This window comes from Mesoplodon mirus (genome assembly GCF_964341445.2).
Source record: "Mesoplodon mirus genome assembly, chromosome: 18".
NCBI lineage: Eukaryota > Metazoa > Chordata > Mammalia > Artiodactyla > Ziphiidae > Mesoplodon > Mesoplodon mirus.
Window position 1 is genome coordinate 10,799,145 of NC_138994.1, and position 15,384 is coordinate 10,814,528.

The 15,384-nt window shown below is 45.8% G+C and overlaps 1 protein-coding gene and 1 long non-coding RNA gene across 2 annotated transcripts in view; one reads left to right on the forward strand and one right to left on the reverse strand.

Annotated features, from left to right (window-relative positions):
* Nucleotides 1-1,147: 1,147 nt before the first annotated feature.
* LOC309793656 lies at nt 1,148-2,803 on the forward strand. The gene is made up of 2 exons (XR_014291936.1): nt 1,148-2,514; nt 2,714-2,803. It is a non-coding gene; the product is annotated as an uncharacterized lncRNA (long non-coding RNA).
* A 996-nt stretch (nt 2,804-3,799) lies between these two features.
* Nucleotides 3,800-15,384, reverse strand: part of TEX2 (testis expressed 2) — a 110,880-nt gene continuing 99,295 nt past the window's right edge. Inside the window, exons 9-12 of the mRNA XM_082604288.1 lie at nt 11,539-11,664; nt 9,596-9,805; nt 7,188-7,308; nt 3,800-5,498 (exon numbers count right to left, since the gene is read on the reverse strand). Of these exons, the coding sequence (XP_082460414.1) occupies nt 5,376-5,498; nt 7,188-7,308; nt 9,596-9,805; nt 11,539-11,664 (580 nt within the window). The 3' untranslated portion in view covers nt 3,800-5,375. The remainder of the gene's footprint in view (nt 5,499-7,187; nt 7,309-9,595; nt 9,806-11,538; nt 11,665-15,384) is intronic.

A 15,384-nucleotide genomic window follows, 5' to 3' on the forward strand; every position in this document is an offset into this window, starting at 1 on the left:
CTGTGCATGGGCTTTCTTTTCTCTAGTTGCGGCGAGCGGGGGCTACTCTTCTTTGCGGTGCGCAGGCCTCTCATTGCAGTGGCTTCTCTTGTTGCGGAGCACAGGCTCTAGGCGCGCGGGCTTCATTAGTTGTGGCACGTGGGCTCAGTAGTTGTGGCTCATGGATTCTAGAGCGCAGGCTCAGCAGTTGTGGCGCATGGGCTTAGTTGCTCTGCAGCATGTGGGATCTTCCTGGACTAGGGCTTGAACCCATGTCCCCTGCATTGGCAGGCAGATTCTTAACAACGCGCCACCAGGGAAGTCCCAAATTAATCAATATTTCACGTCAATATCTGTACATGATAGTGAAAACATCTCCACTTCAAGAATCTGTGGAATATTTATAAAAGTAGATCATATTCTAGGCTACAAATAAAACTTTAATTCGTTTCCCAATGTAGAAACTGTATGACAGTGTAATAAATGTTGATTTAAAAACAAACGTTTGGGACTTCCCTCGTGGTCCAGTGGTTAAGAATCCACCTTCCAATGCCGGGGTGACGGGTTCGATCCCTGGTCGGGGAAGTAAGATCCCACATGCCGTGGGGCAACTGAGCCCGCATGCGCCACGACTAGAGAGAAGCCCTCGTGCTGCAGTGAAGATCCGGCGTGCCGCAACTAAGACCCAACACAGCCAAATAAACAAATAAATAAATATTTTAAGAAAATGTTTCAGCAGCAATAGAAATAATCATTGTAGGTACTTCACTGGTGGTCCAGTGGTTAAGACTCTGTGCTCCCAATGCAGGGGGCCCGGGTTCAATCCCTGGCCAGGGAACTAGATCCCACGTGCCAAAACTAAAAGAGCCCACGTGCTGCAACTAAGACCCGGCGCAGACAAATAAATAAATAAATAAATATATTTTTTAAATGTTGTCTGCCACTCCGGTTCTACAAGGAAATCAAGCCATTAGTCACTGAAGTCACCCACTAAGAGTGGGCCTGTGGGGATTTCAGGATGGAGAAAAACAGGAAGCATTCTGCACTTTGGATACTGCCCCTAGATAGTTAAGATACATATCTAAGGAAAATTTTCCACACCTCCTAGATTCTTGCATCTTCCCATATGTAGAAAAGCACTAAAATCATTAACTTGAGATGTCTGTTCTTCGTGATTAGCAGTAATCTTTGATGTTCGACTAGATGTTTTTTCCCCAGCAAAAAAATTCATATATAGCCTGGCTCCTCCCTTACCTCTTGGGAACACTTTCTCATAGCTCTCCTACTGTCTCCTGGGCTACAGTCCTCAGTAAGGCACTGAAAAAACTCAACTCACAGCTCTTACATTGTGTGTTTTGGTTTTTCTTAAAGTCAACATCATATAGACATTACAAAACACTTGCCAAAATAACTACTGTTTTGGATCAAAGAGGAATTTTAAAATTTAACTAAAGACTATGTAGCAAATAATGAAAATAAGAGTCCTATTCAACTACAAACTCAGGCTGAAATGCTTTCATTATTACAAAAAAACAATAAACTTTCCTTATTAAGTTAGGAGGAAAAAAGGAAAAGAATTCCTAAGGAAAACATATAAAGGAAGTAAAGATAACCAGATATCGTGCCCGTGTGTCTTCTGTTTCCTCTTCCAGTAAATCAAACCCAGAGAGCGAGGACTTATTATTGACCACTTGTGAATAATATGCCTGGCTCACAGTATGAGCTCAATACCTAGAAGTACTTTCAGCTTTCCCAATGTTAGATCTTCTCTCCTTTGGGCTTCCAGAGTAGGTGTTTATAGCTCTATTTTAGCATTTATTAAAGTATTGCAATCCATAAGTCTTCCACATCACACCAGTCCTTTAAAAACATATTTGTTTACCACTCAGAATGTGCCAGGTGACTGACATTAACTTATTTAAGCCTCGTACAATACTTTTTTTTTCCTATTTTTCAGAAACTGAGGCTCAGAAAAGCCAAGTGATCAAGGTCACAGGGCGAATTCATCACAAAGTCAGGATTTGCTTGCACATCAGTCTACTTTCAAACACAAGGTCTTTCTGCCGGAACAGGTCACTTTAAATTCAGGGACAAGACTAGTTTGTCCCCTCAGCTCCTAGCCTAGCTACTGGCACAGAATATTAAACAGGTTAGGCATTACTTGCGCCCTGCCGTTTGTAAGGTTTCGTTTTGTGTAGTATGGAGAAACGCACTACTCACAAGCCGACGACCTACGTCGCGAAAAAAATCAGAAGAATTTAGGACACCGCGCGACTCTTAGTCTTTCCTTGACGCCCATCTTTACGGCTGACGTGTAACCGCTCTATATTCTGGAGGACTCAGTGAGCAGGGCCAATCATTAGGCCAGGTTAAAGGCACGTGGCTGGAAGTTTGACTTGCTATTGGTTAATGGCGGTAAAGCCCGCCCAACCACCTCCGGTCTGCTTCTTTAAGTAGAAGCCCGGCGAGTTCCCCTTCCTTTCAGCGACTGTGAAGGAGTGAAGGTGAGGTGGTGTGTGTTCTGGGCCGGGGCAGGTCTGTCCCCTCTTTCGGGGCCTGGGAACCGGGTGGAGGGTGGGCGGTTGGCGGTGATGACATCCGAATTAAAGCACGTGTTAGACTGCTGATGAAGGTGATGCGAACTGGAGTCTGAGCCGGGCCGCTGAGGCGGCGGGTGGGAAACGGGCTCGCGGGTATACCACCTCCTCCTCATCCACCGCTCTCGTTCTTGCAGGTCCCGGCTAGGAGAAGGACGTCGGATCTCATTGTTCTCCCAGCTTTTCGACTCTCCCCTGAAGCCCTTCAGTAAAATGGCTTGATCCCAGCGGTGGTGTCCGTGTTGTTTGTCGCGACGCGCTGCCTTTGAGCCCCCGCCGCGCCTGCGCGTGGCGCCAGGGGTCAGGCTGCAGCGCCAGAGCAGCAGGCGCTTGCGCATAACTGGGGCCGTCTTCCCCCCGCGACGGCGGCCCTTTTAACCGCGAGCTACACGGCGGCACTGGGCTGCCGGGGTTGGGGGCTGGGGAAGTCGTCGGGGGTCCTGCAGTCTCTACTTATTCCTGTGCCTGTCCTTTGAGTCCGATTGTTCTCTCCGTGGCAGTCAGTGAGACGGGCAGGTTCATTTAACCGCGATGGGGAGGGCGTCTGCATGGAAGGGAGATGAGAATCCGGCTGTGGCCTTGAACCGCCTGAGTGAAGGCCGTGGTGCACTTGACACGAACTGGCTCCCGGTCCTGAGCTGCATGGGCTGAACTCGTCTGGCTGAGGTGTATTCGCGGACCACTTAGAAAAACCGCCGTTTAGGGTCAACTGCTTATTTGGATATGCCCCAGATAGCTTTTAACAGCTCACAACGACGGTTTTGTGCATTGCGGGGCACAACATAGGCACCTAAATAAATGCACAATCACGCCTTCGTAATCCACATTCTAGGTGATACCGATCCCTCCTGGATTTAGGTGAAACTTGCATCATTTCTGAGTACAAAGCAGCACGTGTTGAAGGGCAGGTATGCACAAGTGCCATGTCTGGCCGCTTTGGTACTTAACGGAGGGGGCCCCAAGTTAGCAGGGTTAGTAGGCAGTTGGTGTAAACTCTAGCTCAGAAGCAGGACTTTAAACAATACGAATCGAGGATAATAGTGCCCGCCTTATATCAGGGTGTGGTCTACTTTGGATCCTCTTAACAGGACGGGTCCAGTGACCACCCAAGAAACTGAAGCTGCTACTGGCAGCTGAGGGCCCAGGTTTATTCTGTACCACAGTTTATTCTGTTCCTATTGTCTAAGCAGGATCAAGTAGAAATAACTTGGATGCTTATCTAGTATTTGACATGAGATATTTATTTTGTGAAACAATGCAAGCGATTGTAAATCCCCACATTACTATTTGATTTAAGTGCAACAGGGTACAGTCATGTGTAATCTCTTTACACAATAGTGCATCTAGTCCTTTGCCTTTAATTATTGCACAAAAATTATAAGACCAGCGAACAAGACATGCGCACTGACAGGCAAATTGACCTACACAATGAGAAATCAGAACAGTACACTGACTGGAATGGTCCAATAATTTAAGTCAAATGTTTTAATGGTACAATTAAAGTAATCAAATAAGGGTTCAAATATGTTTTTTTCAATATATTAATTTCTTTAAAGTCCCGTTCAGGCAAGGTGCTGTTGCTGTTTAAAAAACCACTATGAGCTTTGTCCACAGATGTAAGTTGTCAAAAGTTAACCCAAGGTAAGTTTGATGTTGAATGCAGCTTTAAACAATTAAAAAATTGTATTGAGTACTTCTCAAAGGAAATTACACAGTTTGAGAGAGCCCCGAAACCTGTAAACTAAATGTTCTGACACAAATGCACAAAATAAAGTTGGCAACGTTAAATGTCACGTTAATTTTGAGATCTGTAGTGTTCGATGCTGAACAAACAGCAAGTGTTTGATGCTGAGCAAACATCAGCATCGTCTTGACTCAAGATGGTAGAGAGCAGTCTCCGGTTTTGGCCATCGGAAAAGGAAACTGCCCACAAAACATCCCAAACCAATTAGGTTAACAAAGCATTTAAGATGCCTATTTAAAGCTTCCCAGAGCTCACAGCAAGTGCCAGGTGGAAGGACGGTGGCTCTGGCTTTCTGGCCCCACCCCAGTCCAGTCATTAGGTTTGTTTGATATTTCCACATATGCTCAAGTCTCAGGAAAACATTTGGGATTAGTCAGAAACCAGGTGATTGTACCTCCTTGGTAAAAGGTGTGGGATGGTTTGATCTCATGGCTTTGCCTAATGGTCACATAAATCCCACGGTTCCCGCCCCAGCTGATAGTGTGTTAGAGTGTATATTCTATGGCTACTTGCTTCCAAAACGCACAATTGATAAGAGTAAGTTGCTATGCATATCTTTTTATCACCAAAGAAATGGTTTACAAAATTCTACTCCCCACCCTCCACGTGTGTAACCACACTGACGTTCTCTTGGTGTGGAGGGCTGCATCACACAAACTAAAAGTGAGAAAACATTCCACTGCACTGGCTGCCTGAGAAAAAGCTTTGGAGGCATCGAGGAGGCAAGGGGAAGCCTTCCAGCTGTGCAGCTTCGCTCTTAATGTGCTCTTTTGCTGCCACAAAAACTGGTAGACTTAGAAAAGCCATGGTGGGAGTCACCTGTAATCTCTGGATCCACTGTGACGATCCTTCCAGTTTTCCTTTGCTGAGTCAAAGCTTTGCAGGAGGCAATCTGGACCCCATTCACTGGACACCTCCCAGTGGGATGGGCACCAGTAGGCAGAGGGCAGAAGCTGTGGCACAAGGAAAGGCCAGTGCTACAGCCCAGGTGGCAGCCGAGAACCCCACACCTTGAGCTTCATCTCATAATACTGGGAACACCAGGTCTGCACCCATCACAGTTGATCAGCAGCCTCCACCAGTGGGTCTTTCAGGAGGCTGGAAGTGGAGCGAGGATCCATGGCTGAGTGCATGATAGGGATATAAACGTCGTCCATATTTGGCATGACAAAAACTTTCTGTAGAAAGAAGGAACAGGCATGTGGAAGAATGCTCTTTTCTCAGAGTTGCCCTAGTGTGTTCTGATAATAATTTTAGGCTTTAGACTAGTTTTTAAAATACATATGAAACAACTTTTCCTACACATTCCAAACTAATTCCTCTATGATATTTAGAAAGCGTTGAGGTATCACACCAGTGCACGAACATGAGAACCCAATAAGCTCTGAGGAAGAAGCAGCCTTTGATTTCATGTACATATAATAAAATTACTCATGAATTGATAAATAACATTAAGAGAATTAAGAGCGTAAGCTGCTCACAGTATTTCCAAACTATTATATCCAGAACACATATTCCAACACACATAAGCCAACTTATCCATTTAAATCCTAGCAACAAAAATGTAAGCTAATTTTTTTTTTCAAACCAGAACCAGTTAAAGCTACATATGAAAGAAATCCTACTATAGTGAACACCCAAAGGATAATGAGTGATTGACAATAATGGTGCTTTGCCTATCTGTTTATAAACTAATTTTATGTAAGTGAATTTTGGCAATGTATTCAACTTCAGCAATGCTTTCTTCCAAAGCAAAAACAAAAACAGGTGGCCATGGGAGAATGCAAGCAGTTACCCTTCAACTTCCCAACTTGCCTCAAAAATACCATGCACCAAAGTTTGACCCCTAAAAGAGATGACACTTATATCCCAATACCCCTAAAAGAGATGACCCACCCAAATTCCTAATGCAGGATCTAGGGAGATAAGAAAAAGGAAAAGAACTGAAGGCATGAGATTGTCTTTCCCCTAATTAGGTTCAAAGTACTTTGCCTTTTGGAGATAAGATTAAGCTTTCCATAGATCGGTTTTTAGTTATATTTAACCTATAGCTTTTAAATAATAAAAAATATATAATTTTAAAGGCAATAACTCAAAATATACTACTGCAAAAATAATACCGGTCTTCTTCAAAAGCTGAAATTTACTACAAAGTAAATAGTCTGTTAATCCGTAAAACCTTAAAAGACACCTATGCCTCAAAAACCTGATAAAAATTTGATAGGAACAGCTCATTCCACGGCCTCAGCTACACTGCTATTTCCCTTGGTGGCAGAATGCAGAAGACAGGCTTAGAGAATGAGCTCTGGCTTAGTCAACTCCAGAAGATCTCTAGACTACTCTAGAAGATCCACAAGGGAGGGACAGGCCTGATTCATCTTTGGACTTCCAGGGTAGGTGGTAGCTACACGCAGAATGTTTGTTGCAACAAACAAACAATTTGTTTGTTGAAAACAAACTAAGCAAGATGGGTACCACACAAGGGCAGGAACCACCACAGCCCGGGTGCTACTAGCTGGCCAAATCCAGGCCCCACCCAGGGAAAAAGTCCAAAGATAGCCCCAGCAGATGGACGGCTTAACCCTCGCTGGGCCTACTGGTACAAGATAGTCATTTTGCTCTTTGACCCCTACCTTTTGAGTTTCCTCTAAAGACTACTTCACGGGGTTCTGTGGATGAGTTTCAGAGTTTTTTAAACTAAACCTGAAACTTTATGCCTATTTGATCATATGTGTACTTTCCTGGGGTCCATAGTTTTCACCAGATTTTCCAAGGAGGATCCTGACCCACATGAAGTTCAGAACCTCTGTTCTACCCAGAGCTTTTAGAGCCTCAGCACGAAACACTAGATGACACTGCAGGTGTACCTGAAACTCTTGCTCCAGTTTCTTCTCTATCCAGTCTGTCACATGAACTAAAGTCACTTCTCTCTCTCCAAGTTTTGGCCGAGCTTTCAGCTCGATATGTGGTGGCTTCCGGAAACCATACCTTTTTAAAGACAAGTAATAACCACATTTAGAATCAAAGAAAAGAAGTGGACAGTACCAAGAGCAAACATTCCTCATTTACACAAGGCTTTATCACTACTTAAATGTTCTCTTCTTCCGAAAATCCCTTCTAAAAAACACTTCAGTGCAGCAAGTATGAATTGTGAACTCCCTGTGTCCCTGGACCCAGGGCCGTGATGATCTGAGAACAGTTGTGACAAACTAAGAAAGCCAGGAAATGCCACTGGAGAAGTTCATGACCTGGGCATTGTTTCTGGTTTTTGTTTTTCCTAAAATGGCAAGGATCTTTTTTGTTTCTATTCTTATGAAAGTAGGATATGTCTGTTACAAAATCCAAAATATACAAGTGTATAAAGCAGAAAATAAAAGACACTCTCTCTCTGAGTCTCATAACCAAGATAGGACCACTGAGAGAAGTGGGATCAATTTTCCCCACACTCCTAATATGCATACCTAAATAGAAATGTTCTATAACCTGCTTTTTCATTCCACACTCCACACCATAATTATGGCTTCTCAGTGGAGCAGACTGGCACTCAGAATTGTTGGTAAGGAATCCAGTCAAGAGACTGTGTGCTATCAAACTAAAAACTTCAACCCATCACGGACCAATGTTTTAAAAAATCCAGGCACACCTTGGAGATACCGTGGGCTCAGTTCCAGATTACCACAATAAAGCTAATTACTGCAATAAAGTGAGTCACGTGAATTTTTGGTTTCCCAGTGCATATAAAAGTTATATTTACACTATTCTGTAGTCAATTAAGTGTGCAAAACAATGTATGTATCTCAATTGAAAAACACTTTATTGCTAAAAAAATGCTAATCATCATCTGACGATGCAGGGTTGTCACTAACCTCCAATTTGTAAAAAACGCAATATCGCAAGTACAGGAAAGTAAAGCATAGCGAGATGAGCTCTGCCTGTACAATGAAAATGGCAAATTGCTATACATGTTTCTAAACACTCTCAATATCTATACTTATCTTTGTGGATTAATAAACAGTTCAGCACTCGAGCATGCACTGGGTGGCACTAGCCCAGCGGTCTCTAATTTTAACTCCCATTGAGCAGTGGCATTTGTAACTCCTAAGTCAAAGCTTGGAAGAGGAAGAAACGTATCAACGCTTACTATTTTAAAAAAATTTGTTATTAGGCTTGGAAAAATGTATAGTAAGTTACTTATTAACTGGTTATTTTTGGATGGTAAGGCTACAGGCTTTTTTTTTCTGTTTTCTTCATGTTCTTCCAGTGAAAACATTACTTTTAAAAAATAAAATCTAAAATGGTATTTTAAAGTTTTTACTGGGAAACACCAATATCATCATTAAATGATCAGTCAATTAAAAAACCCTTTTGTGATCATTCCTACAAGCCCTTCTGAACACTAAGGTTGTGTACCAGCATGCTGGTTTCACTCTATAACAGAACAGAGCTATCTTTTTCACACAACTGTAGCTTATGGTACAAAGAGGTCTTTTATGCAATCCTCATATACCCTTATGCACATTTGAATGTCAATTTAAAATTGAGATTTATAGATAGTGATTTTCTTCTGCTGGGCTCATGAAAAATTTATTTCAGTGATTCTCAATCCTGGCTTAGTCCCCCAACTGCTGAATCCTGGGGGCTGGGCTGGGCATAGCTTTAACAAGCCACCCAGGTGACTGTGATACACAGGTGGAGTTAAGACCCACTGGCTCAGTCAAATGACAACTCTCTGGGTAGACCTTCCACCGCAGTTACCAAGCACACATGCTCCTGCCTCCTTAATATCCAGGTCTGACCTGCAGAAGTCTTCCCTAACCGCCCAGGACTCTGCTGGATGTGTGATCCCCATCTGTAAGGTGGGCATAACGATGGCCCTATCTCCACAGGATGCTGTGAGGACTGGCCAGGTGAAGCAGTTACACCCCAGGCTAGGCAGAGAATAAGAGGTCTACAAATGATAGCTGTTCTCACTGGTGGAAAGGGTTGGCTTGAGAGAGGAGGAAGACCAAGAATAGAAACAGCTCATCCCATAAACTTCACCAGTAACCTTAACTCTTCCTAACGTGTGAAGATGAGCCTTTATATGTGAATTAACCACTCACAGTAGAAGACAGAATCAGATTTACAACTAATGTTAAGGTTCCACGAAAAACGTTGGTAAGTGTTTCTTCCCAGGAGAAGGTACTTTCCATAGTGTCGAGGGTCAGCAAGCTGGGATTTTATGGTCACGCAAGACGGGGGGTCACTGGCTGACCCCGAGGGGCCCTCTACGCACCATATTCGGTCCGTCGGGGGAGGTGGGATGTTGACCGCCAAGGTTCCTCTACATTCTTGTACTTCTACAGTTAGCAGCAGTGGTGTATTGGAGACTTCTTCAATCTTCTTTTTAATGAACTCTGTCTCCGTTGCCTTTTGGAAATATTTTGACTTGGTAATTTTATCAACAAACCTCATAATCTTACTTGTTCGGTGACCTCCAACATACCTTTAAATGAGGGACACAGACGGGTGTTAGTATAGACTTTGTTCCTTCACAAACAATTTGGTGGCTCTGTGTTCACCTGACTTTAGACCTGAGTTTCTCAACCGCAGCACCACTGACACGGTGGACTGGGCGATTCTTTGTTGTGGATGTTGCCAGATGTTTAACAGCATCCCTGGCCTCAGCCTACTGGATGTCAATAGCACGTTCCCCCACAGATATGACAATAAAAAATGTCTCTGGACATGGCTAAATGTCCCTGGGGGGGGGGGACAAAATAACCCCCAGGTGAGAACTACTACTTTATTTATTTTTTAATTTAATTTAATTTATTTATTTTTGGCTGTGCTGCATGGCATGCAGGATCTTAGTTCCCCGACCAGGGATCGAACCTGTGCTCCTGCAGTGGAAGCACGGAGTCTTAACCACTGGACCACCAGGGAAGTCCAGAGAACTACAACTTTAGACAAGGTGCAGACATCAGATAGAGCCTGAGTCTTGACAATGGCGAGTCTGACCAAGTTCTCCCAGTGCAAGCAGGGAAGGCATCTCACCCGCTCTCCTTTATAACCTTCAAATACTGAATATAAATCCAGTGTCCACTGAGCGAAACCTCACCATCTCTACATAGCAAATAAGAAATCAGGCTGCATTAACAGGGCCGCAAAACACAGTAAAACATCTGCCTTTTAGATGGTGTCACAGCAACTCTGAGCAGCAACGACTTGTCAAAGGGCTCAGGAGCATCTAAAGAAAAAAGCTGCATCCAGCTGATACCCTAGCAGCCCAGGAAAGCAAGCCTTCCTGTATCAGGTCATATCTACCTAAGACTGCCCTAAGAAGAGAGGATATTTGCTCTTAAAATCTTCCACAGTTCCAGAGTGTCAGGAATAGTATGTGTATGTGTCTCGGCAAAAGCAATTGTTCTTAAGAAGGTCAGGGGGCTTTCCTGGTGGCGCAGTGGTTGAGAGTCTGCCTGCCGATGCAGGGGACACGGGTTCGTGCCCCGGTCCGGGAAGATCCCACATGCCGCGGAGTGGCTGGGCCCGTGAGCCATGGCCACTGAGCCTGTGCGTCCGGAGCCTGTGCTCCGCAACGGGAGAGGCCACAACAGTGAGAGGCCCCCATATCGCAAAAAAAAAAAAAAAAAAAAAAAGAAGGTCAGGTGGGGAGAGTTTAAATAATGCACACAAACTTTAGTCCCAATTCCTCAAACACCTAGATTCTCTTTTCATCTTCTGTAGGATTTCAAAGTGAATAGGTTGATATTTTCTTACAAATACTTCTGAATCACCTGGTTTCTTTATCATTTTAGTTTCTTCACTCACTTTAAATAATTAAAAGATCCTTACAGAGAGGCAGCCTAAGCACTTTGATCGTTCAGCAGTCCAAGTAACAGGCAAAGGGAGCTACCAAAATGTAGTTCATGATCCAAAAGATCAGCTAAGTGACCCACGTTTTCAAAATTCACTGAAGAAATCACCTGAATGTTTCAACATCGTAGGAACTAAAAGCTCAACAGAAGCAAGTGTGACCCGTCGGAAGGGAAGTAATGCTCCCTATCCGCACTAGGGGGAGCTGTTGTGTAATCTGTGCTCCTTGTGATAAACACGCCCTTCAATTCTCTGTTATTGATTCCAACGGCCCAAGAAAACCATTTTGGTCTGGACCCTCTTAATTAGGGAAAGCTATTCAGGTCTTCAGGTCTGAAGACCCCAGAAGCTGGATCCACTCACCCTTCAGCCCCTGGGAGAAGCGGTTTGTCTCCTGCGCCAGGCTCTGGTGCGTCGTCTTCGTCAGAGGAGCCAGCACTGGAGGACTCCTCGTCGCTGTCGGCCAGACAGAAGGCCCTGGGCCTGCAACTGATCAGGGCAGAGTCACCAAGGCAGCTGGCCCAGCGCCAGGCTCCACCGCCACCACTGCTACCGCGTCATCACCCTCCCCCACCCAGCCCAGACAGAAGAGGCCCAATCCAAGAGTCCTCGGATTGGCCTGGTCCCCCGGGAGACCCTTCAGTGCCAAGTCCCCGGCAGGACCGCAGAGGACTTGGGCCTGAAGGGCTGGATTCTGCGCATGCGTCAGAAAGACAGGTGGTGGGAGTGTGATGCAGTCCACACAAAATGCAGTGATCTCGTCAACAGTGCGGCGTAGCCAATGGGAGGGTGAGTGGAAAGGACGATGGTTGCACGGGGGAGGGGACAGCTCATGTTGGCGCCACGACCACCTCACAGATGACGGGGATGTGCAGGCAAGTCCCCTGACTCTGGCTGAGGTCAACAACTATGCTTTTTGGCTTAGTTTCCTCCCGTTAGTTTTGGCTCAAGACTCCTTCCTAGTGAAATTACGTATCCTAGCCCATACCTGCCCCAGCTCCTGAAGGTCACAGAAAAAGCCAACAACCAACAAATCTCAAGGGACTCTAGGAAGCAACTGACATGAGAACCCAGGAACTTTTCAAGAAAAGTACTAATTTAAAACCGTTTTTTAGGGCTTCCCTGGTGACGCAGTGGTTAAGAATCCACCTGCCAATGCAGGGGACACAGGTTTGAGCCCTGGTCCGGGAAGATCCCACATGCCACAGAGCAGCTAAGCCCGTACACCACAACTACTGAGCCTGCACTCTAGAGCCCGCGAGGCACAACTACTGAAGCCCGCGCGCCTAGAGCCCGTGCTCCGCAACAAGAGAAGCCACCGCAATGAGAAGCCCGCGCCCTGCAAAGAAGAGTAGCCCCTGCTCGCCACAACTAGAAAAGGCCGATGCACAGCAACAAAGACCCAGTGCAGCCAAAAATAAATAAATTTATATTTTAAAAACCACGTTTTTTAAATGAAGTAATAAAAAACTTCACCAGAGAGCAATGTCCCTTGTTTATCTTTCCAGGGTAGAGCCTCAGTTTCCACTGGATCACTGGCAGCAGCCAGTGATCAAGGTTCCCCTGTGAGGGCCCTGGGGGTTCCTGGCCAAGCTTGGGCCCCACAGAAGGCAGCTCCCTCCCTGGATGGTGGCTTTGCTTCAGAGAGGCAGAAAGCAGGGCCCATCTCTGAGGCTCAGAGACTTAATGGGGACAGAATGAACACAATTAAGCTACCAAATGGTCACTAAGCAGAGCGTGGGCCTTGTATTTTTATTTTATTTATTTATTTTTTTTGGTTGCATTGGGTCTCAGTTGTTGCTCACAGGCTTCTTAGTTGTGGCACGTGGGGGCCTTGTATTTTTGATAAGGACAAAAATCACCAGGACAGGGGAAGGCAGCTCAGCTTAGGTCCCATCTTCCTGCGGGCATAACCCTTTGGGGTTTTCGTTGGGCCACCACCATAACCCTTTGGGGTTTTCATTGGGTTTCGTTGGGGGCAGTCATCTCCTGGCCAACAAGGGCCAAGGGCACCCAAGGGCAGAGCACACCCGCCAGTGTGGACCTGAAGGCCCAGCAGAGGCCCCAGCACTGGGAAGAAGGCACTGCAATCTCCGCCCTGAAACAGGAGCCCGGCTGTAAGAGGACCGAGCACAAATGTCCTCCCTGGCAGGACACCCGGATCCTCCTTGATCCTGGCCCTGAAACATTAGAGCCAGCACTCTAGCCAACAGGCTTGAGTACAGTGTTAAAGGGAAACTCCCTCTGCAGACACAAAGGCCTCTCGTCCCTGGCCACGGGGACAGCACCCGACTCCTCCTCCTTCCATCAGAAGCCAGGCTAGTCCAGGAAATGCTCACGTGTGTCTGCTGGTCACAAAACCATCTCAGCGCTTTCCAGGGTTAGGCAGCCCTCACAGAGCTCTTCTTTTATATAAAAAGTAAAATATGATTCCCAAGAAAGCCTGCACTGGGTCTTGGGATGAAGAAAGTCGGGGAGCTAAGTCCCCAAAGATAACACGACCATCTCAGAAACCTATCTTACTTCTCCATCAGTAAAACGACTGTGCCCCCTGGCTCAGACCTCCTGCTGCCAGGTAAGGACAGTACAGAGCACAAAAGGCTGCTCAGTGTCCTGGACCACAGTGAAACCTGCAGAACCACTGTCCCCTTCTCTCCCCACTGGTATTTGTCATCTGGCAGCCTCCAGACCTGGGGCAGAAGATGCCAAAGGCTGAGCACTGCAGTGAGCTCTCGGGTTCCTGAATTAATCCTCCACAGGACAGAGAACAGGACAAATTTTGTGGCTTGAAGTTAATCATTTAGACAATGCTCTGTCAGTTAAAACAGATCAGATGACATGAAATTCTGACTGTGACCAAATGGCACCTCTCCTCTCAGCATAGGGGGGGCTGTATTATGCGGCACCCAATACTTACTAATTAAAAGTGTAATTAAATATTTCGCTGATATTCAAGTTTTATAACCGAACATGCATTTTGTGATCTCAACCTTATGATGAATTTCAGCATGAATTTCAGAGAAAGACACCCTGCACATTCTTATATAAGATGTGCTAGAACATGATAAGCCTACTTTTTAAACACACCTTAGAATTCGAGATAAGTGCAATATCCTTTCAAGAGTCACCTTAAAGGGCTTATTCCAGTTTTGCTGCCTCTGCTAAAAATCTTTTTGGAAATGCGCTTGCAGTCGGACACATAAGAAAAAGTGCATTATTTTATCACTGATACTCTCTGTCTTGAACCAAACATTTAATTTCTTAGTCTCATAATCACCATCACCCCTGAATGACGTCTGGCAATTTCTCAAAGATCCAATCCATCTAGAAAGTAGGAAGATTTGCTGTCACTCAGAATACTTAAAGGAATGGCACAGACTCCGGAAGCAACTCTAAAAAGCAGCTCCAAAAAACGCTTTAAGTGAAGGGTGCATAATTAGATTAAACGGCCCAGTGAGGACTGCTTGGAGGGGGACCACGCTCACGAGAGTGCATTAGTTTCCTTTAACAGAAGTCGGGCCCATATATCTGCCACACACACGTGCACGTACACCCACAGAGCTAGACTGAGTCACAGCGTGGGCGACAAGCACTGGGCTCCCAGAATATCAGGGCCTCGGGGCGGGGTGGTGGACCCGGGTACACCAGGGACTAGCGGCCCAATACAGAGGTCGGGGGGGCCCCCATACAGGGACTTGCACGCCAGCCCAGGCTGCCGTGGTAGAGCACTGGACGGGCCAAGGGCCTTCCAAGAAACGCCCGCCCCGATGTGCATTTAAAGAGCAGCCAGCGAGCAGCACATTCCCCTTCCTGACTCGCTTAGGTCCCCTTCAGGCCAATTCCTAAAGTTCAGACTGCCCAGCTCACCACCTGAATTCCATTTTGAGTGTCTTATCACCCCAAAGTCACTGTAACTACAATGTGTAACAAGAAGACTATTCGGGAAATACAAAGACTCAAGGAAAAATGTCTGCAAATATAAAGGTACCCACATTTCAAAGGGAAAGGCCTTCACTAGAGTGAAGCGACACAGACTTCAGTTTCTTACCAGCAGCCTCAGGGTCCTCATAAACTTTCTACAGTAAGCAGGACTTCCCACAGGCTGAGCAGCACCTCCTCAGGTACTCCCCACGGCACAGTCATTTGCACACTTGAAGGGGGACAGACAGAAGCAGCGAGACAGAGGCCCTGCCAGAGCAGGACGGCAGG